The sequence below is a fragment of the Saccopteryx bilineata genome, chromosome 4 (genome assembly GCF_036850765.1).
Source record: "Saccopteryx bilineata isolate mSacBil1 chromosome 4, mSacBil1_pri_phased_curated, whole genome shotgun sequence".
Classification (NCBI taxonomy): Eukaryota; Metazoa; Chordata; class Mammalia; order Chiroptera; family Emballonuridae; genus Saccopteryx; species Saccopteryx bilineata.
Genome location: NC_089493.1, coordinates 158,027,816 through 158,051,740, shown reverse-complemented (window position 1 = coordinate 158,051,740; position 23,925 = coordinate 158,027,816). Strand labels below are relative to the sequence as shown.

The 23,925-nt window shown below is 40.1% G+C and overlaps 1 protein-coding gene across 9 annotated transcripts in view; it reads left to right on the top strand.

Annotated features, from left to right (window-relative positions):
* Positions 1-6,217, top strand: part of CNOT6 (CCR4-NOT transcription complex subunit 6) — a 78,898-nt gene extending 72,681 nt beyond the window's left edge. For 8 of the 9 annotated variants that reach the window (XM_066272434.1, XM_066272431.1, XM_066272432.1 and 5 more), the window contains 2 exons: positions 565-767; positions 2,736-6,217. In XM_066272434.1, the coding sequence (XP_066128531.1) occupies positions 565-767; positions 2,736-2,948 (416 nt within the window). In that variant the 3' untranslated portion in view covers positions 2,949-6,217. Of the gene's footprint in view, positions 1-564; positions 768-1,002; positions 1,095-2,735 lie in introns of those variants that run through there. The other variant, XM_066272433.1, reaches the window with a different exon arrangement.
* The last annotated feature ends 17,708 nt before the right edge of the window (positions 6,218-23,925 follow it).

Sequence of the window (23,925 nt, the reverse complement as noted above, 5' to 3'; positions counted from 1 at the left end):
ACCATTTAAAAAAGATAATTGAGAAGACACATGAGTTCATGTGAAGCAGTCAAGCAATGTGTAAAATATTCAGTATACTATGATTAAAACCATGTAAAATGGATTTAGACAAGTTCTGGCAAATGTAAAAAAAAACAAACAAAAAACACTTCAGGCCTGACCAGGCAGTGGCGCAGTGGATAGAGCATCGGACTGGGATGTGGAGGACCCATGTTCAAGACCCCGAGGTCGCCAGCTTAAGCGTGGGCTCATCTCGATTGAGCAAACCTCACCAGCTTGGACCCAAGGATGCTGGCTCGAGCAAGGGGTCACTTGGTCTGCTATAGCCCCCTGGTCAAGGTACATATGAGGGAGCAATCAATGAACAACTGAGGAGCCGCAACAAAGAATTGATGGTTCTCATCTCTCTCCCTTCCTGTCTGTCTGTCCCTATCTGTCCTTCTCTCTGACTCTCTCTGTCTCTGCCACACACACACACACAAAATTTTAGAAAGTATGGTATAAAACTACTTACTATTGAATTATCTTTTTAGTTATGTTTTGTACTATTTATTTTCATTCTAGGTGTTGTAGAATATTTGAGCACTGGTGGAGTAGAAACAAATCATAAAGACTTTAAGGAACTGAGATATAATGAAAGTCTTACAAACTTCAGCTGTAACGGGAAAAATGGGACAACCAATGGAAGGATCACTCATGGTTTCAAGTTAAAGAGTGCCTATGAAAGTGGCCTGATGCCTTACACAAATTACACATTTGATTTCAAGGTGAGTTTTGAAATTGATAAACTTTTAAAACCTCTATTTTTCAGGAAGAGTCTTATTACTTTATCATATCTTTAAAATGTGACTATGTGTTCAGATTAGGCCATCTTGAGTTAGTTGACAGTAGTATTCCAGATATCTGTTAGAATAATTTGCAGGATAAGAAATCAGGTGAAATAATAATAGTAAATCTGAGTTAACTGTCTCTCACTTTTTGGGTTAATTATGTTTCTTACAGACTCAGTACTAACAGCTGGATTTGTGGTACTACAGTGCAGCAGATCCTCAGAAAAATGTCATTCCTTTCAACATTATTTTATTATAGTGTTGATGAGATGCCATGGGAACTTAACTTGTTTTTATCAATTACCTATGGTAAAATTGGTTTCCTTATATGTTGTTTCTCTTAACCTATTGAGCCGTTAAGTGAGTACTTACTGTATCTAATTTGGTATCAGTTGTGGTGAGGTGTTTTGTCTCCATGTTAATTTAACTGAAACCTACTCCTTGGGTGCCAAAATTTAGTTTGTTGTTGGCCATTTTAAGTTGCTAGAATATATTTATGTGCCGTCTTGTAGTTAGCAGCTTACAGCGTGGAGCCTTTCCTTAGTGATTCTCCTCATTTTAGAGTCAGTGGTGATTCGGGCTTGTGTTATCTGTCCTTTTAGCCACCTCTTGTATTTCTGCTTTCTTCAGTCCTAGATTTCCACATCTAACCTAATGAAATAAGAATCATTCAAATGTCTACTGGAGTGCAAATACTAGTATTAAGTGGTTCTTAATTTGGAGGGGAGGGCTTTTTAGACTCCATAAAGAAACTGTTGAAAACAGCAACAGTTTTTTATTTGACTTTGGGCAATCCCCAGTACTGTAGACAATGATTTAATCCTGGAAACAGATGAGTGTTCTTCAAGTTGAAGAGAGGCTGGAGTAGACTTTGGGGAAAACTGACACATAAGTGACCATAACCAGAGAGGAGGAAAACCAGGACTATAGGCAGCCGAGCCTCTCCAGGAAAGAGCCGTGAGGGGAGCTTCAGGAAGACCTTGGTGAGAGCTGTTTCCCGGGAGGGCAGGGCAGAAAAACTTGCGTATAGGAGTTGAATAACTGAGCGATGAGGTAGTAAAAACCAACTTGGAGGTGATTATTTAGAATTGGGTGCCTGAAGAAGAGGTGAGGGTGATAACCAAAAGATGGGAGAGATTAGGGATGTTTTTCCTCTTGTTCCTGTTGATGATGTAGAGATAGGCAAGACATTTGAATGAGCTGAAATACTTTTGGCCAAAAACATGTAGAGGAGCCTGTGAAGTTACAGGAGGTACTTAGCTGTGTGCTTGGTGCTGCTGCGGACAGGCAGGGAGGCAGGGCAGGGCCAGCCAGTCACAGCCACATCAGGGAGTGCATGTAGCAAGGGAAAAGAACCAGCAGGTGGGAGGTATTAACTGGGTGGCGAGGGTCTTTGGAAATTGATGGAGCTCAACACTTGAAGGTTGAAAATGAATTAAACAGATGACAAGTAGAAGAAGGTGTTCCAGGCAGGGATGTAGCGTGTTTGAAAGTCCTGGGGCAGGAAAGAGACTGGCACATGCAAAGAGTGTACCCCAGTCGTATTCCCCCGCACACCCCCCAAAAAGGCTAGTATGGCAAAGGAGTAGTGAGCTAGGGGAAGTGGCACTGATTAAGTGAGTAAAGAGAAACAGAGGCCGTAGTGTGAAAGATCCTTTAGGTTTCGTTAAAAATTCTGAAAGGATCCTGATAGGAGGAAGAGTGAATGATTATCATGCCTAAACCATCTTCATTCTGCGAGATTTGATGTTTGGGGGACCATTTGGCTTAGGTGGTCCTGTCTCTTCCCATACACTAAGTTTCTTTGTTTACCAAACATGACTCTAAGGGTGTGTCTTCAGCTTTCAGTATTTCAGTGTTATCTTACGTAGGGTCTTGTCTTTTTTATTTCCTTCTGATTTTCAGGGTATAATTGACTACATCTTCTATTCTAAGCCTCAGCTGAACACATTAGGCATCCTGGGACCTCTGGACCACCACTGGCTAGTTGAGAATAATATCAGCGGCTGCCCACACCCACTCATCCCCTCCGACCACTTCTCACTTTTTGCACAACTGGAGCTCTTACTGCCTTTCCTGCCCCAAGTTAATGGCATTCACCTTCCTGGCAGGAGGTAGTCCAGTACCTTCAGAAGACGACCTCAGTTTCACTTGTAAACTTACAAAAAATCTGAATATAGAGGAGTGAGGTATGGCCACTAGGGAATTTATTTTTTAATGGTGATTTGAGTTTTCAATCTGGTTATTTGATAAGGATATAGTATGAAAGCCAGGTGCTAGTAACGGACAAATTCTGAGCCCAATATGCTTTATATACTGTTAGACAGGGACTGGTATGTTTGCACCTCTCTATAATTTGTCACAAGTAATTTTCCTGTTTCTTCTATCCAATATAATATTTTCATGCCTTGAAATAGGGAAATGTTTGGACAGCAGACTCTCTTTGCACAGGAATCTGCAGCACGACTTTTCTGAGGCCAGTAATGACATCCAGAGACCACTCCCATACTTCACTCCCTCCTTTCTCAGACATGTTTGTAAAGTACAGAGTTTGAATTTAGCCTTTATGATTGTATATGATCCACAGAAGACCTGATTTATTAAATTTTGTACTAAAAAAATCAGATTTGGAAATGACTATATTGTAAACTAAGGCTAAGTTTTTTTTACCTGTTTCATGTGTTATAAAGGCCAGCTTGTAAAAGAAGTTGCAACAGACTTTCTCTGCTGATGATTTGCACTGTTAGGGTTTTCTTGGCCCTTTTGTACTACTTTGTTTTGAAATGGAGAACATTGCTCTTTAAACCTGTTTAAAGCTTAGGACATTTTTTTCGGATCAAAGGTAAGCTTATTCATGAGCTCCTGGGTTTTTTACAAAAACTCTCTCTGTCCCGGGGCAGATAAGCTGAGCAGTAATGATCTGTAGGCATTTATGGACTGAATATAATGGTTGATATATATGTACATTCTGATATTTTTAAATCTTTAACTTTTTTAAGTTAAAAAATATTACAGCTGCTTAGGTACAGCTTTTTAACTCCTTTTTGAGACACCTCCTATCTCCACTGTGCCTGCCGAAATTGTCCTCACCAGACACTCACTGCCTGTGCATGCAGAGAGAACCTGTGCATCCTCTTTTACAGATTTTAGATACTGTTTAACATTTGTGAGGACTTTATGAAAATACTTTTGTATGAGCTGTGACTTTCTTTCCATTGTGAAGCATTGAATATCACATTTTGGAACGTGTTCTTAGGGTGAACCCCTGGGTCTCTCCTCACAGGACCCCAGCACTGTTCTTGGTGTCACTGCACAGTGCTGTCACCCAGAATACTGCTATCATGTGAATTCTTTTTGTTTTCCATGTACTCCTTAGTCTGTGGGGTTTTTTTAAATCATTCCCATTTTTTAAAAAAGTACTTTTCCGTTTATGAAGCAGTATAAGCGAGATGTATTTCAAAACAGGTCCTTAAGACAATTCTTCAGATCATTTTTATAGTGACTGCCATTTTAATATGTCAACCAAGGTAAAAGTTATATTGTACCCTGTGTATTTTTCCCATAGTGCCATTAATAGATTAGCGTTAAAGCCAGCTTTAACTTTGCAAAGTTAACTCATATATATTCTGGTTTCATCATTTATTTTTATCTCAAAAATCAAATGAATTCTGAGGGAACTTGGTTCAACTGCAGGCAAGAAAGCAAAAGGACAAACACCATATGAGCATTAGGGAAAATATTGTTGAATGTTAATCAACAAGTTTTACACAGAGAATTAGTCATTTTGGATAATGACTTAAAATTTTATGAAAAATGTTCAGCACTTAAATGTGCTTATTCTGTTTATAAGAGACAATAAAATTTACATAGTGTTTAAATAAATGATTTTTTTTCTTGTTAAAAAATATTCTCCAAAAGCTATTGATCTTGAATCTTTGTCTGGGACCTGGTTTCTCTTTTGAAGTTTTTAAAAGATTTTGTTGTGATAGATTTTTTGTTTGTTTGTTTACATTGTGCTGACACCAAACACATCCAGTTTATAATCTGTACATTGAAAAGTTAGTGTTATTGATGTAGAACCAATGCATAACTTTTTTCGGGGGTGGGGTGGGGGTGTGTTTTTATTTTTTTGTAAAGTGTGAATAAAAGTGTGTTTACTCATTTTTCCTAAACACTGTCGGTAATGTGCATCATGACAATTTCCAGTGAAGGCAAGCTGGAGCTGGTTGGACTGATGAAACAAGGAGACTGCTTTCCCTGTGATCTGCATTATGTAATAACAGGTCCAGAGAGCTTAATAGAAGAGGATGGGGAGCAGCACTTACTGATTTTGTATTTGTTAATGGAGGGTATATTTTTTTCATAGATGCTGAAACTAGAGTGCACTTGTTAGATGCTAAAGGTTTGAGCTTTACAGAAAATGTTTTCATCTGTATTTGTTACTGTCTACAATATGTTTGAATTGGGAAGAATAGTAACATAAAATGAATGGCCTGGTATGTCTTGAAAATATTTGTTCCTGCCTCTTCTAGGCATGTTGCATTCTGTGGATCAATTTGTTGAACAGCTTCTCCACCTTATTGAGGTAGTGATGAATTGAACCAAGAGTGTAGATTTACGACAGTAAACTTCAAAAGAAAGAAATATTTTGAATCTGTAGGGAATAAACAGTCACACCAAGTAGACTGATACTTTTGTTTAGCAAGGTTTTGTGTTTTAAATATTTGTGTCCTGAATAATTTCCAAAAATGTAATAAAAACTAGTATCTTTTCACAATATAGATTTCTTTTCAGAAATTCTATGACAAATATATTTAATGTGGTGTTGCCATATATAATTTCATTGTTTTTGCTGGATAAATCCATCTTAAGAATGTTTTACAGGAAACTTGGATTTTCTTTTCTGTTTTAATCAGAAATTGGAGGCACTCAGTTCCTTATTGTAAACCTTCTGAAGTACAGTTTGTACTGTATTACTGGTAATTATTTATGCTTTGAGAATTTAAATTATGTTCATTAAAATTAATTTATGACATAATTTAAACTAAAGTTGTCAATATAAAATGTAGATGCAACTTTAAGCATCCTAGAAGATAGGCAAGAAACATCTCCAAGAAATGTGTTTCTATTTTTAGCTGATTTGCTGACAACCAGGAATACTTATTTTGAGTTAGCACTTTGAAAACTAAGACATTATTAATAGGGTGGAATGAACTTCTAAATGTTGGAATTAAAATTTCAAAACTCTTCTACTATACAGGTTTTCAGTAATAAATTCCAGTTTTAGTATTCCATTTTTTACTATTTTATTTTTACTATTTAAACTCATGGGATTTGTTTCCATAATGATTTTTAAGGTTTTGGGGTCATGCCATATAAGAACAAAGCCAACCTAGGCAAAATCACCAGAGCAGTGTGTTCTTTAATGAACAGTCAGAATGCACAGAACAAATGCTGCAGATAATTCAAAAAACACCTTTAGCAGGTGTTTCTCCCCCCTTATAAACAGTGTCTCCAGATGTTCTCTTTGCTTTTCTCTTTGGTTACATAAATTTATAACCAGTATGTTGAAGTAGTATCTAAAATAGAGCATCTAGTTTTTCTTCACAGTACATTATTTTGTGTAATGCACTGGACTACTGTTTACCATTCATGTAACAAAACCCAGCACATTATCTGCACTATGCTCAAAGAATGTCGCATTTGCCTAGGCAGCTCTTTGATAAGGGTAATGGGAAACTGAATATGTATCTATGGACTGGAGGTAATAAGGACTTTTTCTGTTCTTTTCAGTGGAACCTTCTTGGTCAAATTGTAACTAGCTAGTATTATATTTATATACAGGGTCTCTTTTCTTTACCAATGTATTTTCCTACTCATAGCCAACCAATAAATTCAATATCTGTTTCAAATATTTTAAAAGTGTAATTTGTATAGCTGTAGTAATGAGGTTTGAGAAAAATAAATGTTAATCAGCAGACCACATATTTAAAATTCTTAGTCATCTGGGACAGGGTTATAACTCACCCTTTGGAAGGGAAGAGTGAATGATTGGGGAACAGGCCATGATATTGTAGAAATGGCATAAACTTAAGGATTACTTGATGGCTGTGTTGTTCTGTATTAGCACTCCTATCTTTGCCAAAGTTCAGTTTCATATTTAGATAACTGGTGGTCCTTTTGCTTTTAGGATTGTTGGTGTTACCGTATACCTCATGATGAGCTCGTGTTTCTTCCATCTTTTGGAAGGAAGTTGACATTTTAAATAAATGTTTTTAAATATAGTAGCAAACGTGTTGATGGGGTTATACTAATTCACTAAATGTTTTACTTGTTACATGTATGTTTTATTGTATATAAACTTTTAAAATATGTGACTTCCGAACTCTTCAGGACATTAACTGCATTTGCCTTTTAGCAACTACTTCTATAACAAATAAATGTAAATTTTTATGTAGATGTTGGAAAATCATTTAAAATCAGAAGACAATTTAGATAAAATTAAAGTTTGCTGGGATGTCCAGTTTTTAAAGTAGACATTTTCTATGAATACCTTAATATATAATTTTACCTCTATGTATAATAAATCCTGTTCCTCCTTATAACTGTCAAAAATATGTGTACAAAAGTCAATGAAGTGTGCTCATAATACTTGATAAATGCCAGTTAATGTTCTTTCCTCCGAGGAAACAACTGAAATAGATTTAGAATAAAGTTCTCAGATTTTAAGTAATGATGTATATACTCAGAATTCCCTTTTTGGAGTATTTAGGTATTTAAAATAAGCTTTCACAAATACTATAAAGACAATTATAGTATACAAGTTACATATTAAAAGATGATTTTTACAAGAATTTGAGGAATATTTCTGTAAGTTAATTTCCTGCAAATAATAAAATCCTAAATGTCCTAAATAGATTGTTCCCCTCGATGAGTCTAACCAGCTAGTCTGAGGGTAGGACTTGGGAAAGCTGCTGAACCATAAAAGGTGATTTGAAGACCTGATTCTATAGTTTTCTTAGTAACATTAACATTTTTAATCAAGTGAGGAAGGAGATGTCAGTTTTCTCATTTTCTTTGACTTACAAACTTCAAAACACACTAATCTATTGGGAAGCATATTACATTCACGAGAAATGGCTCACTTCACCAGGGTGATGAGGTGGTCTCAGGCTCTCAGCACCAGGACTTCCCAGCCTTTCTAGTACAGTGAGTCTGAGTGGATGTGGCACTACAGCCTCACCAGTTAGTGGCTTCTCACTGCCAGCCCCTCAGCCCTGCTGAATTCATTGTTTCTCCTTCATGGCCATCCTGCTAGTGCCATTTCCAAAGTGTAGGTAGAGCATAGAGCATTTACCTGGCAGCTGTGGCTGATGCTATGCTGTAAGAACACTCCAGCAAGGATAAACCCTCCCTGGCACACCCCGGAGGGAGCTAACCCGCTATATGGAAATGACTCAGCGCCAGGCAGCCTCCTGACCTTTTTTGACCATTTGTCCTAGTATAACATCCTATTGGCTGAATCCATGTATATAAGCTAGTTTACTTCCTGAATAAAGTGGATCTGTGTCACTGAACCTGGTCCCTGGAGTCAAGTCTTTGTGTCTCCGTCATCCTCACCCCAGGCAGGACTTGTCCACAACTGGCACCCAAACAGGGACCTAACCGGCATCCAAGGGGCGGGTGACTGACCTTCTGCAATGGGAAACCTCCCCCACTCTCGAGCCCCACAGGCCCTATTGCAGAGTAGGCAAGTTGAAGTTTGTGAAGAGGATCTCTGTACTTACTGGGAGATTCTCTCTGGTCTCAATCCCTGGATCTGGGACCCAGATACTTGGGCCTGAGCTCTCCAATGCGTTTGTTCGGCTGAGATGCATGGGGGGCAAACCTTCCCTCTTGGACTCACTCCTGCCTTAATGGCAATACACGCCTGCTTGACCGGTGCTCCTGCTGGGGACCCTCTGCCGGACCCTAAGGTCCTACAGGCTACTCCTCTTTCAGAGGAACCCCTACCTCCGTATTTGCCTCCCCCTGTAGAGGAAGAAAAGGGTTGGGCCACCGAGTTTGATGGACTTGCAGCTGAGCGTGCAGAAATCGTGCCACCCGAAGAAGCAGAAGTTGCTACTTCCACATTTCCTGCCCGGGCTCAGTGCCCCACCCCAGCCTCAGATGCCATTTTCTACCTCAGCTTTAACGCCTACACGTGTTCCTGCTGCAGACCCATGGGCCAGCCTATACGCCCCCATGTGTCAGCAAAGAGAGATTTCCCGTGCAGCATCAGGACTTTTTCTGGTCAATATTAACCCTACCACTGCACAACCGCAAGCTTGGTATCCACGTGACCAAAAACAGTTGTTACTTTCAGAAAACCTATCCACGAAGATGGCCTTCATTCTCCCTATGTTCAGCAATTACTTGAAAATATCCATATTGATTTAAATTGTCCCCATGATTGGAAAACATTAGCCCAAGCAGTCCTTACCATGGGAGACTTAATTCAATGGAAAGCTTTATACAGCAAGCAATGTGAAATAATAGGTGAAGGAAATCAAAGGGCTAGTATTAACCTCCCCCTGGAAGCCCTCAAAGGAGAAGGGCAATTTGCCTCCCCCGCTGTACAGGCTACAGGACCCCCTCAGTATTTTGATCAAGTGCGCTTATGTGCCACTTAGAGCCTTTACCCAAACTAAAGCTCATGGAAGGTCCTTAAAGCTTTTCAAATTTCTTCAGGGTCCCAATGAGCCTTTTTCAGATTTCCTAGGAAGGGTCCAAGAAGCTTTATTAAGCATAAAGTTAGGCATGCTGGGCCAGCTGATGCTCTAACTAAAGAATTGATGTGGGAAGGTGCCAATGGAGACTAGACAGGCAATAGGGCCAATTAGAGCTGTGTCCCTAGATGGTTGGGTCCTCGCCTGCCTAGATGCAGGCAGCAACTCAGCGCGGCTCTCGCTACAGCTCTTGCAGCCCAGTTAAGTGTCTCCCATCAGGGAAGCCAACTGACACAGGAGCCTGCTTTGACTGCAAGGGCACAGGACATTTTGCGCAGCAGTGCCCTAACAGGAAAGGAAAGAACGATAAAAAGCCACCTTCTGTGTGCCCCCATTGTAGAAAGGGATTTCACTGGAAGCAAGATTGTCGCTCAACCACCACCGCGGATCGAAAGCCCCTAGAGCAGTGTTTTCCAACCATTTTTGTGCCATGCCCCACCTTAACCTTTCTAAAATTTTTATGTCCCCCCCTATGTAACAAATAATTTTTAACATTAAAAAATTGATTTGTTCACTTAATAAACATAAATGATAGGTTCTAGGAAGAAATCACTATGAAATTGTTAACAAAACACAGTAAAATTTCAAAACATAATGAAAAACAAATTTAAATTCCAAATAATTTTAATACAGATTTTTCTATATTAATTATTTTAATTTAGTGTGATCCTTGTGCTTGATGCTTGCACAAGAGATTTTATATTAGGTTCCAATTTGGTTAGCTTTAGTCTCAAGTCTCCACGTTGTGTTATATCCAGCCGATTTCTTTTTTTTACCAGTAAATCATTTACAGCACTAAATCCACATTCAGCTAAAGATGAAGATGGAAACGGTAGCGATAGTTTTCTTGCACATTTGGTTGAATTTGGGTATTTGATTTCTGTTTCCTCACCAAGCCATGCCATCGCTCCTTTGATATTAAATAAAGCTTTAATTGACTCATCATTTTGCAATTCTGCGAGTTCTTCTTGATACTGCATATTTGATATATCAGACAAAGCCACTAACATTGACTGCATCATCCATGTTGGGAAATCAATTTGTTTTAAATCAGAAAACCTTTCTTTTAAATCAGCCGATAGAATATTCAAATGATTGACAATAACAAGTAAAGCGGTATCAGTTACTTCACATTTTTGGAGCCAATGAAACTGTTTAAAGTTTTTGTTGTTAATATGTTTCTGACATAACTCAATATTGGTAATGAAGCCAAATATCTTTGCTTTTGCATCGACAAGAGTTTTATTTGTTCCTTGAAGTTGCTTATTTAATATATTTAGTTTTTTAAAGATATCGGCTAAATAACTCACAAATGCTTTACCATCTATTGTTAACAGATACTTCATTTCAGGTTTGTCGCTTAAAAAATCACTAAGAGTATCAAACAGTTCATAAATCTTTTCAAACAGTTTCCTTTAGATAGCCATCTTACTTCAGTATGAAGTAAAAGTCTCACATGGTCTTCATTTTGTTCTTCACAAAATAGCTTGAAAAGACGCTCACATTTGGCACTAGCTTTAATAGCATTAACACACTTTATTACTGTATGTAATACTTCATTCAGAACAGGCGAGATGTTTTCAGCTACCAAGTTTTCCCTATGAATAACAAAATGCACAAGAATCATTTCTGGATTCGCATCTTTCATCAATTTTAAGCAGCCATTTTTCTTGCCCAACATATTGGGAGCACCATCTGCAGCACAAGATGTTATATTTTTCATTGGTATATCATTGACATCTAAGTAGTTTTTTAGCTTATTATATATATCTTTGGAGGTAGTGGTGCTTTCTAATCTTACAGAACAACATTTCTTCAGCAAAATGTCCTTTATCAATATATCTTACATAAGTTATCAATACTGCCTCACTGTCTCTCAAAGTTGATTCATCCATTTGCAAGGAGAATTTTCTTGTTTTCAGCTTTTCAATAAGTTGTTTTTCAATATCCTCACTCATTTCATCTATTCTGCTAACAGAATTGTTACTAAGTGGCATAGCTTTTACATCTTTGTCATCTTTTTCAAGAATCGTTTTAAATGCTGATATTGACGGTTTTATTAAAGTCTCTCCTATAGTGTGATTTTCTCCAGTTTTAGTGATGAATTAAGAAATTTGATAACTAGCCTCAAGAACACGATTATTAGTTGAAGTATGAGTAGTAAATAGAGACTTTAATGTTCTTTTTTCAAAATTTTTCTTTAAAGTTTTAAAGTAACTCAAATCTGAATTAATATGAGCACTATGTTTCGCCTTCAAATGCGCCTCAAGACGACCTCGTTTCATTGATTCATTGGTCAAGCATTGCTGGCATAAAAGACAAAAAGGAATCCGCTCATCGTGAACAGCGGGTATGAACCCAAATTTTAAATATTCCTCCGAATATTGACGAGTTTTTTTCTTGCACCACTCATTTTACTATGGGCTATAATAAAAATAAGATGAATTAAAAACTAATATTAAAATATGTGTTAAAATATATTCAATGTGACAGAGTAAACGTATACTAAAAATTCATATTTCTTTAAATGTATATAACACATTTACTACACTACCACCGCAAATCAAAAGGTATCTATTTTTTCCACTTAACAAAATTTTCTGGAAAGTTATGCCTCTAAAATTAAAATTGTCGTGCATGCACTATTATAGCCCCAATATTTATAAAATATTATTGCTTTCTAGTCCCGATGCAAGAAGTACTTAATAAAGAGTTTAATATTGATAAAAATAAAATCAAATGCTTACCAATTATATCTATACAATATATATATGTATATTTATTAAATCAACGAGCTTTTACAACAGTTTTGACTGACACTTATTTCAAATTAACACCAACTGAATGATGTGAAACACTACAGAAGTTGCGATGGGCCAATTAGGTGAGAATAACTGCGTTGTTTAGTGAGTTTTTAAAACGTCCGGGGTTCCCCGCGGCAGACGGCATGCTCCACGGTGAACCCAGGACGAAGTTTACTTGACAGCGCCAATCACCCAGTTGATATTTTGGTCTCGTCAAACGAAATTATACTTAATAATTATTTACTGTAATTATTTAAGAATTGCATTTTTTGTTAAATTTGGCACCAATATCTAGCATTGCATTTAAATGGCCCGGGGCGAAAGAGTTAAAGTCATGTCGAGTCCATTTTCAAATTGCCCCCCTGTGGGGTGTGGGCCCCACGTTGGGAAACACCGCCCTAGAGCCTTTAAACAGGAAGTGGGTCAGCTCTCAGCCTCGCCTATAAGAGAGCAACTCCACACAGGAGTCTATCAGACCTTACCCTTAACCCAGAATAAGGCCTTTCTAACCCTGCGAGTAGAGGGTCATTCCATCCTTGGGCTCATAGATTCTGGTATTGATGTTTCTGTAATCAGAGGAAGATAAAAAGGAAGGCTGGGACATGGGGCCCAGACCTTTAGTACAAGGAGTTAATGGAGTACGACCGGCCCAACAAGCCATCCAGCCACTCCATTGGACAGATCCTGACGGGTGACTGGAGTTTTCAGTCCTTTACTTATGACTGAATTGCCACATACACTTTGGGGACTGGATGGGCTGTCTTTACCTCGTGTCTCTATTACCAAGCAGCCCCCCCCCCCCCGCCTCAATTCTAAAGGCCACTGATCAATTAAAAACTCCAGAACCCATCAAACTTACATGGGATACTGACCAACCAATTTGGGCCAATGAGCAGTGGCCATTAACAGCCTCTAAATTAAAAGAATTACACACATTAGTTCAGCAACAATTAGAAGCCAAACATATTGAGCCTTCCACTAGTCCTCATAATTCGCCTGTTTTTGTAATTCAGAAAAAGGCATCTGGAAAATGGAGATTCCTTCATGATTTAAGGGCTATTAACAAGCACATGGCAAAGATGGGCACTTTACAACCAGGCTTGCCACATCCCTCTGCGGTGCCACGGGCTGCCCATATTAAAATTCTAGACATCAAAGATTGTTTTTTCTCAATCCCCCTTCATCCAGAGGATAAGCCTTATTTTGCTTTTACTGTGCCTTCTATTAATCATGCCCTTCCAGCTCAAAGGTATCAATGGGCAGTCCTACCGCAAGGCATGAAGAATAGCCCCACCATTTGCCAGTACTATGTAAGCACGGCAACGCAACCATTACAGGAACAGTGCCTCATCTACCATTATATGGATGACATATTAATAACTTGTGTCGATCCTACAATCTTAGAAGAATGTTACCAGCAGCTCTTAACTAATCTGAATGCCATTGGGCTTTCTGTAGCACCAGAGAAAGTTCAGACCTTGCCGCCCTTTACTTTCTTAGGGTACCACATAGGAGAAGAAATTACACCTATTTCTCCTATGCTCGCAGCCCCTCAACAATGCTCTTTACATGAATTACAAGAGCTATGTGGCCAAATAAACTGGATACGTGGATACCTATCTATTTCCACTGCCGAATTAGACCCCCTATTCTCCCTCCTTGAGGGCGACACAGAACCTACTAGCGTCCGCTGTCTAACTACAGCAGCAAAACAGGCTATACTGAATATCAACACTGATATTGACTGTGTCAACAGCTAGGTTAGAACCTAATCAGCCAATCTCAGCTATTGTCTTAGCCACAAAAGGCAATCCTACCAGTGTCCTGTTTCAAAACAAACCCCTTTAGTGGGTACATTTAGCATATAGTCATCTATCTAAAGTCACCCCCAGCAAGACTGCAATCTGCATTCTTGGCCAGAAGCTGCGGGGAGCTTGTGTTACCTTGTATGGCCAAGAGCCTGATGTACTTATTCTGCCAATTCCCCTCAACCATATACAATTTCTCTTAGCCAATGATTTAGAGATGCAGACATTCTTAGCTAACTGTACTGGACAAGTAGACAATCACCTCCCCAACGATGACTCTTACAGACCCTACAGAGAATCCCCCTACAAACCACCCCTCATTCATATCCAGCATCTACCCCTCTTCCACATAGCATGCTTGCGTTTACAGATGCTAGCCGGTCCTATTGTGGAATAGTGTTCAAAGCACAAACGGAAGGCATTAAATTCCAGAGATTTAGTTATAAGGGATTCGTACAAGTAGGGGAACTACTAGCCATTTACTATGCGCTATGCCTTTGGCAACATGGCCCCCTTAACATTTTTTCAGATAGTGCTTATGCAGTACAAACAGTCAAAGGCCTTGCCCATTCCACCTTCCGGCCCAAGCAGACATTACTAGATAGGGCTCTCAGCCAGCTTAAAGAACTGTTAGAAGAGCGTCAACACCCTTGGTATATTCAGCATCTTCACTCCCATTCTGACTTGCCTGGCCCCCTAGCGGCAGGCAACACACAAGCTGATCATCTAATTTTAACAGTCTCCCTATTGGGCAAGCCAGACAACTTCATGCCTGGTTTCATATGTCTGCCTGTTCTCTCAAATCTCTCTTTCTCCATCTCACTCACGCAACCTGCAAACACCTTGTTCACGTATATAAACAGTGTGGGCCCTTACTACCCTTAGGCCCCCTACAACTACAAGGTGTCAATCCTCGAGGCTTACAGCCTAATGCTGTGTGGCAAATAGATGTTACTCATGTCCCCCAATTTGGCAAACTCCGCTACATACACGTAGCAGTAGACACCTCTGGAGCCGTCTCGGCCACGGCCCTAGCAGGAGAAAAAACTATACATGCAATTCGTGCCCTTCGACAGGCCATGCTTTGCCTTGGTGTACCTTGGGAAATTAAAACTGACAATGGGCCCTGTTATACGAGCAGCCAATCACATATCACCTTGGCATTCCTTATAATCCACAAGGACAAGCCATTGTAGCACAGTGACACAGAGACATTAAGCTTCAAATTCAAAAAGAAAGGGGGGATATGCCCCGGGCCTCACCCAGAGAAATGCTCCTCAGTGTTGTATTCACTCTTAATTATTTAACTTTTGATTCTGATGGTATAACCCCAGCCTACAAACATTGGGAGGCTTTCATAGCCACCCAACCCCTTTACCCTTGGTACGCTGGAAGGACCCAGCCACAGCTCAGTGGCAGGGACTGCACCCCCTTCTAATGCAAGGAAGAGGTTATGCTTACGTTTTTTCCAGAAAATAGCCTGCATCCAATTTGGATCCCAGGAAGGAATGTACGGCCACTCCCGGTGTCCACAAGATGCAAGATGACCCCACTGATGATGCCTCCAACACCTGTGAACCCTCCAGTTCAGGTGATGGCCAGCCTCAGCCTTGAACAGCAGCCTGGAGGAGGTCCTCACTCTGTTCTTCCTCATGTGTGCCATTATCACAGCAAACTCCCAGGTGCGAGGAGATCCTCACGTCTGGGCAGCTGTTCCCCCCCTCCTGGCATAATTATGCCTGTTGAAGTTAATAACCCACAGTTTCCAGCAGTATATTCCAGTAACTGCTCCCTTAGTCTCCCTTGTGACAATAGTGGCCGGGAATCCCAACAGTAGAACAGCACTATATGGGGTAACCTCAGTGACCCATACTTAAGTTTACTCTGAATAATAACACCATCCCCTCGGAGGGATGGGTCCTCCTTCGAAATCATACTACAGGGGACTTTGCTGAAAACAGTACTACCAACCAAGGCTCAGTACTTGGCCTACAAGCCCTCCTCCCCCTAGCTACCAACAGCTGGGCCTGCCCCGCTAACCTTGCCTTCCCAGGGTCGCCTCTTTGCCCATTCCTGTATAATGAACATCTAAGAACACTCCCAAGAGAAGGAATTCCCTAGAGAGACTACCGCATTGCCTCTGGCCTGGATGCGCAGAACATCAACCTCAGAGTTTGGCATCGGAAGCTGAGAGACGGAATGCAACCATATGCAGTATGCAGCCCATGGCAAGCCATCCGTTCCATGTTTGGACGCAAGGAACTTTGTGGGAAGGGGGCATGCATGGACCTACGTCCATTTTTTACAATCAAAATGGAACTGTGTTTAACGGCACCTAGAAGGTCTCTGTAACACAATGGGAGGGAAATTACATCCCGACCCCTAGGAGGAATCCCCTGTTTTAAGACCCCTGTTCTATTTCCTAACTAGTCAAACATTACAGAAGCTTGCCTCATTGTTTAATCCAGCTAATCTATTAGCATATATCAATAGTATAATAGGTATTATAGTTGTTTTAGTTCTACTAGGGTTCTGTTGCATAATGCATAGCATTCAGAAGCTACAACAGCAACAAGCAGTCATCAAGCAGGTTCAACTGGCCTTAATTAAAAGAGAAGGGGAAGATGTAGGTAGAGTGCGGAGTATTTACCTGGCAGCTGTGGCTGATGCTATGCTGTGAGAACACTCCAGCAAGGATAAACCCTCCCCGGCATACCCCGGAGGGAGCTCACCCGCTATACGGAAATGACTCAGTGCTAGCCAGGCAGCCTCCTGACCTTTTTTGGCCATTTGTCCTAGTATAACATCCTCTTGGCTGAACCCATGTATATAAGCTAGTTTACTTCCTGAATAAAGTAGATCTGCATCACTGAACCTGATCCCCAGAGTTGGGTCTTTGCGTCTCTGTCATCCTCACCCCTGGCAGGACTTGTCTACACCAAAGTTGATAGGATTTTTGGAAACATGGTCCATGAAATACATCGAAAATAGGAATGAGTCTGTGACCAAAGCCAGATAGAAGAAATCTGCAAGATGCAGGACTTCCTTTCTGTTTACCATTCACACAGACAAAGGTGCCTGACTCTCAGCAGTGGTGCCGGGGAGGGTATGGGAAAGTGCCCTTGCAAAGGGAGTGAGTTTCTAGCGGGGAGTGCACTCGAGTGGCTGCAACACGGTGGATGCTGAAGCCGGAACTGAGTCTTGTAGGTGGTGGTAAAAAGCCATACAGGGTTTAAAACGTGTTTTAGAAAGGTCGCTCTAGCAGCACTGGGGAGGATGGATTAAAAGAATAAGCTAGTAAATTGTGTTCTGTCATGTTTCAGTTAACAGAAGATAAACTGAGGACAGCTTGCAGGGCAGTAAGGGAATTGAAACGTTTAGGAAATAGACTCAGTAAGAATCTTGATTTCTGCCTCACTCACTATCGTGTGAAAAGACAAGTATGTGAGTTTTGTTCGCTCATTTTCTCCATTAGGGAGACCCTGACTCAACACCCCTCATGTGTTTACCAGCAACGCTTTAATTTTATTTTACTCAGCTAACAGAAACATTTGATCAAAGAATTTTTATTTTTTATTTTTTGTATTTTTCTGAAGCTAGAAATGGGGAGAGACAGTCAGAAAGACTCCCGTGTGCGCCCTACCGGGATCCACCCAGCACGCCCACCAGGGGGCGATGCTCTGCCCACCAGGGGGCCATGCTCTGCCCCTCCGGGGCGTCGCTCTGTTGCGACCAGAGCCACTCCAGCGCCTGGGGCAGAGGCCAAGGAGCCATCCCCAGGCCCAGGCCATCTTTGCTCCAGTGGAGCCTCGCTGTGGGAGGGGAAGAGAGAGACAGAGAGGAAGGAGAGGGGGAGGGGTGGAGAAGCAGATGGGCGCTTCTCCTGTGTGCCCTGGCCGGGAATCGAACCTGGGACTTCTGCACGCCAGGCCGACGCTCTACCACTGAGCCAACCGGCCAGGGCCAAGAATTTTGTTTCTTTAGGTGCGTTTTATCTCCCCATTATTTTTCATTCAGATTTTAGTCTGCAAGAGAGATCCAGTATGCCCCTACTACACAGTTGGGTAAATCCAGAAAATAATAAAAGATAACATTTGATGCTAATTTAATACTTTAGCCTATTTCTTCTGCACTCTTATATTCTTGAAAATGATTTAAGTGTAGAAAGACTGCCCATTAGAGGTTACCAGGTAAGACTAGACATTAGAAGGTACTTAGATAAAGCAACACAAATGGAAAAGACCCAAGAATTCTAAAACCAGTTAAGTTTCTCTTATACAGTGGACTAGACTGGTGTTCAATGTGGTAGACTTTAGCCACAAGTAGGTTTTGAGTACTCAAAATGTGGCTAACGTAACAGAAACTAAAATGTTTCTCTGTTAAATGAAACATTATTTTGATAGAAACGTACTTCCCTGTATCTGTTGTGTTATGTAAGATATGGAACCAGTGTATTGCTTGTTTGCATTGCACATAAACATCACCAGTTGATATCAAATCATTGATTTCATTCTAACAGTGTTTACTTACCAAAGTAGTATTATAATGTGTTGGTTGAATATTTTATGCAAACAGGATGAATTCCCTGTACCTATGTAAGAGAAGTACGGACAAATTACTAAACTGAAAGCTCTGATATAGAACTGCACTGGCCCACAACAGGGAAAGACTAGAGGGCATATTATGAATTTCATAATGAACAACAATTGCCATTTACTGCACCAAAGCAAAAACAAAAACAAAAAAAAATATTTCTTCAAAAAATAAGAGTTGAAATTAATCATCTGAAATATCCAACAAAGTTTTTTGACAACTTATAACAGGTTATAGGCTTGTATATTTGTCTTGTATTCTTGCACAGAAAAAAATTCTAATATGCTTTTTTTAGGTATTATGAAAATTTTGTTGGAAAATTAGGAAAAGACAGAACTTTTAACAAAAATGAATTCTTTAATTAAGCCAAGAGTTATTTTCAAATACAAAAGCTAGTTCTCCTAAGGATAATTGATTCAAAATTTGAAAAATTGAAAGTGCTTGTTAGCTTTTGGTGAGTTCTGTGATATCAAGGACACTGCACACTTAGTACTTAGTGTGCACGTTGTATTAAAGGACTTACAGTTTTACAAAGAAATGTGAATTCTTACCCTAAAATAATTAAACTTATGACAGGTATTTTGCATCTTTCACATCTTTTGCTAGATATAGTTTAAAACAGTTTCACTGCAGATAGTGCTCCAGCTATGCTAGGTACAAAATCTGCATTTACTGGAATTTTTAAAGGAGTCATGCTCCCCCCCATTTTTTAACTTTGCTTATTGTAAATAGTTGCACTCAGTGTTCTGATAGAGACTTTGAAAAGTGTCATGGTTATTAAAATTGTTCAGTATATGCAGGTTTAAATCAAGGACCATCACTGTTCATGGAAACTGCTCAGAGGAATAGAAATGGAAGACAACTCAATGATTTTGTTTTTTACTAATGCTCATTGTTTGAATTGTGAAGAAATTTTAAGAATGGCTTACTGTATTATTCTGTCAAAGTAAGAAATATCCAAACCTATAGAGAATTTTTATGAGTTTATTTGAGCCAAACTGACGAGTTACAAGAAAGCAAAATTTCAATAGATTGAGTAAATCTTCCTGAGAATGGCAGTCTTGCTGCTTATTTTATATATTCGAATAAAAGGGAGAAGCCTAAAATGGGTTTACATGAAATCCATTCGTGGTAGATTAAAGAGGCGGGAGAAAGCAAAGTGGGGAGATCTCTGGGATTGGATAAAAAGTAAAATGGAGAAACGTTCTTTTGTATTGGTAGGTACAGGAGATGGTATTCAGGGAGAACAGATCATAAGGGTTCTGTGGTCTCCGCTCTGGTGCCCTGAGGGGTCTGGAAAGGACGTTACTCTGACATTCCAAACGTATGTCGTCTTAGGTGCAAAGAGACAACAGACAGGCTCACCTAAGATAAAGACTGACCTTTGTTGAAGTTACTGGCTGAGGACATGACTACCACTTCTTTTAGTTACGGAATTTTCTATTCAGACCATCCTATGTAGTTGCTTTCAGTCTGAGTTTGTAAGGCCTGCCCTCTAGGCCTCCAGTGAGCTTCATAGATTTAGTATTTAGCTGCTTTTATGTCCACAATTCCAATTTAAGATTCTCTTGCAACAAAAGGAATGCTTGCCAACTGTTCAGCAAATCAAAAGCATGATTTGTCAGTGTGATAACACATTTTCTCACTGATAGCACACTGCTAAAGTTGAACTAAACAAGCTCCAGAGAAAAGAAAGTCTTATTTGTCACCTGCACAGATACAAGAATTTATGTTGAAACTTCATCATACAAACCATAAATGCTGATTTTCACATTTTCTAACATTTACAAATTTTAACTTACTAGCATTTTGTAAATTGGCAGCAAAGTCTACAAGAAAAATTTGAAGAACACTGTTGATATAAATTTAGAGTTGCTTTTCAAATTATGCCAAGTACTTCCTTTGAGTCTGATGTTAGTCTAGAGTTAACAAAATTAGCACTTAGAAAAGTTAACTGGGAAAGAAATTTATAAGTTTTTGCTATGAAATTAAGTAGATTCATCTAATGAAAATTTACTGGATGTAGATTTTAAAAGTTTTTTTTTTTTAATCCAGTGAGAGGAGGGGAGGCAGAGAGACGGACTCCAACATGTACCCCGACCGGGATGTTCCCAGCAAGCCCACCAAGGGGTAATGCTCTGCCCTTCTGGGGTGTTGCTCCATTGCTGAGCAACCAAGCTCTTCTTAGCACCTGAGGTGGAGGCCATGAAGCCATCCTCAGCACTTGGGGCCAACTCACTCCAGTCGAGCCATGGCTGCAGGAGGAGGAGGCAGAGGGCAGTGGAGAAGCAAGCACCTCTCCTGTGTGCCCTGGCCGGGAATTGAACCTGAGACATCCACACGCTAGGCTGATGCTCTACCACTGAGCCAATTGGCCAGGTCCTTAACTTGTTTTTTTTTCTACTGGATTGGAGGAGCCTCAGTGCCACTCAAACACTATATTCCATCACTTTATCTTTGAGTAATTGGAGAAGAGCACAGGAAGTCTGGGGGTCAGTCAGTGTTCTGCACCAGGGGCATTTGTTGTCATTCTGATCTTGTTTGCAAAACGAAGAAAAAGCTAATTCTTTAAGTCTTTTTTTTATTCACTTTTTTTTTAATTAATTGTGTTTACAAAGATTCTAGGGTCACCCCGAATGGCTCCCCCCTATTCTCCTCAACATCTCCCTTGTCCTCCTTCCTACAGCGCCCTCCCCACTTCCCTTCAGGTTTATCCTGTCCTATCATCCCCTTTCCCTCTGTCCTCTTTTCCTCTGGTCCCTTTGATCTCTCCTCTGTCTCAATTCCACTCCTCAGTTCTCATTATTCTTTGGATTCCTCAAATGAGTGAGGTCATATGTTATTTTTCTTTCTCTGCCTGGCTTATTTCACTTAACATAATAGTTTCCAGGTCCATCCAGGTTGTCGCAAAAGTTAATATTTTCTTCTTTTTCATGGCCCCATAATATTCCACTGTGTATATGTACCACTGCTTTTTATTTTTATTTATTTATTTATTTTTTGTATTTTTCTGAAGCTGGAAACGGGGAGAGACAGTCAGACAGACTCCCGCATGTGCCCGACCGGGATCCACCCAGCACGCCCACCAAGGGCGATGCTCTGCCCACCAGGGGGCGATGCTCTGCCCCGACCAGAGCCACTCTAGCGCCTGGGGCAGAGGCCAAGGAGCAATCCCCAGCGCCCGGGCCATCTTTGCTCCAATGGAGCCTTGGCTGCGGGAGGGGAAGAGAGAGACAAAGAAGAAGGGGGGGGTGGAGAAGCAAATGGGCGCTTCTCCTATGTGCCCTGGCCGGGAAACGAACCTGGGTCCCCCACACACCAGGCCAACGCTCTACCGCTGAGCCAACCTGCCAGGGCCTGTACCACTGCTTTTTAATTCATTCGTCCACTGATGGGCACTTGGGCTGTTTCCAGATCTTCACTATTGTGAACAATGCTGCCATAAACGGGGGTGCATTTCTTTTTTTCAGTCGGTGATATGGTGTCCTTAGAATATATTCCTGTAAGGGAGATGGTTGTGTCAAAGGGCAGTTCCATTTCTTGTAGGTGGAGTGCAGAGCGCATTCCTAGCAGCTGTGGCTGATGCAATGCTGTGAGAATACTCCAGCTCCAAGAACCCTCCTGGGCATACCCAGGAAGGGAGCTCGCCCACTGTAGGGAAGTAACTTAGCGCCAACCATGCAGCTCCCTGATCTTTTCAGCCATTGGCTATGAAGGACACACTGCAACATCCTATTGTCTGAACCCATGTATATAAGCTAGCTTACTTCCTGAATAAAGTGGATCTGTGTCACTGAACCTGACCCCTGGAGTCAGGTCTTTACGTCTCTGTTGTCCTCACCCCTGGCAGGACTTGTACACAATTTCTAATTTTTTGAGGAATCTCTATACCGGTTTCCACAGTGGCAGCACCAGTCTGCATTCCCACCAGCAGTGCAGAAGGGTTCCCCTTTCTCCACATCCTCACCAGCACCTATCGTGTGTTGTTTTGTCAATGAGTGCCATTCTGACTGGTGTGACATGGTATCTCATTGTGGATTTAATTTGCATTTCTGTAATGATTAGTGATGTTGAACATTTTTTCATTTGTCTGTTGGCCATCTGTATGTCCTCTTTGGAGAAGTGTCTATTCAGTTCTTTTGCCCATTTTTGGATTGTTTTCCTTCCTGATTTGAGTTTTACAAGTTCTTTATAAATTTTGGTTATTAATCCCTTATCAGATGTATTGTCGAATATGTTCTCCCATTGTGTGGTTTGTCTTTTTATTCTGTTCATATTGTTTTTAGCTGTTCAAAAGCTTTTTAGTTTGATACAGTCCCATTTGTTTATACTGTCTTTTATTTCATTTGCCTGTGGAGATAATTCAGCAAAGATATTGCTGTGATAGATGTCGGTGAGCTTACTGCCGAAGTTTTCTTCTAGGATACTTATGGTTTCACAATTTACTTTTAAGTCCTTTATCCATTTTGAGTTTATTTTTGTGCATGGTGTAAGTTGGTGGTCTACTTTCATTTTTTTGCAGGTAGTTTTCCCAACACCATTTGTTAAAAAGACTGTCTTAACTCCACTGTATGCTCTTACCTCCTTTGTCAAATATCAGTTGTCCATAAAGATGTGGATTTATTTCTGGGTTCTCTGTTCTGTTCCATTGATCTATTGAATATATGTCTATTCTTATGCCAGTACCAAGCTGTTTTGAGTACAATGGCCTTGTAGTATAATTTGATATCAGGAAGTGTGATACCTCCCACTTTATTCTTCTTTTTCAAGATTACTGAGGCTATTTGTGTTCTTTTTTGGTTCCATATAAATTTTTGGAATATGTGTTCTATATCTTTGAAGTATGTCATTGGTATTTTAATTGGTATTGCATTGAATTTATAAATTGCTTTGGGTAATATAGACATTTTAATAATGTTTATTCTTCCGAACCATGAGCACAGTATATGCTTCCACTTGTTTGTGTCTTCCTTGATTTCTTTTATCAATGTTTTATAATTTTATGAGTATAAGTCTTTAACCTCCTTGGTTAAATTTACTCCTAGGTACCTTATTTCTTTTGTTGCAATAGTGAAGGGGATTGTTTCCTTAATTTCTCTTTCTGATAGTTCATTTGTTCATG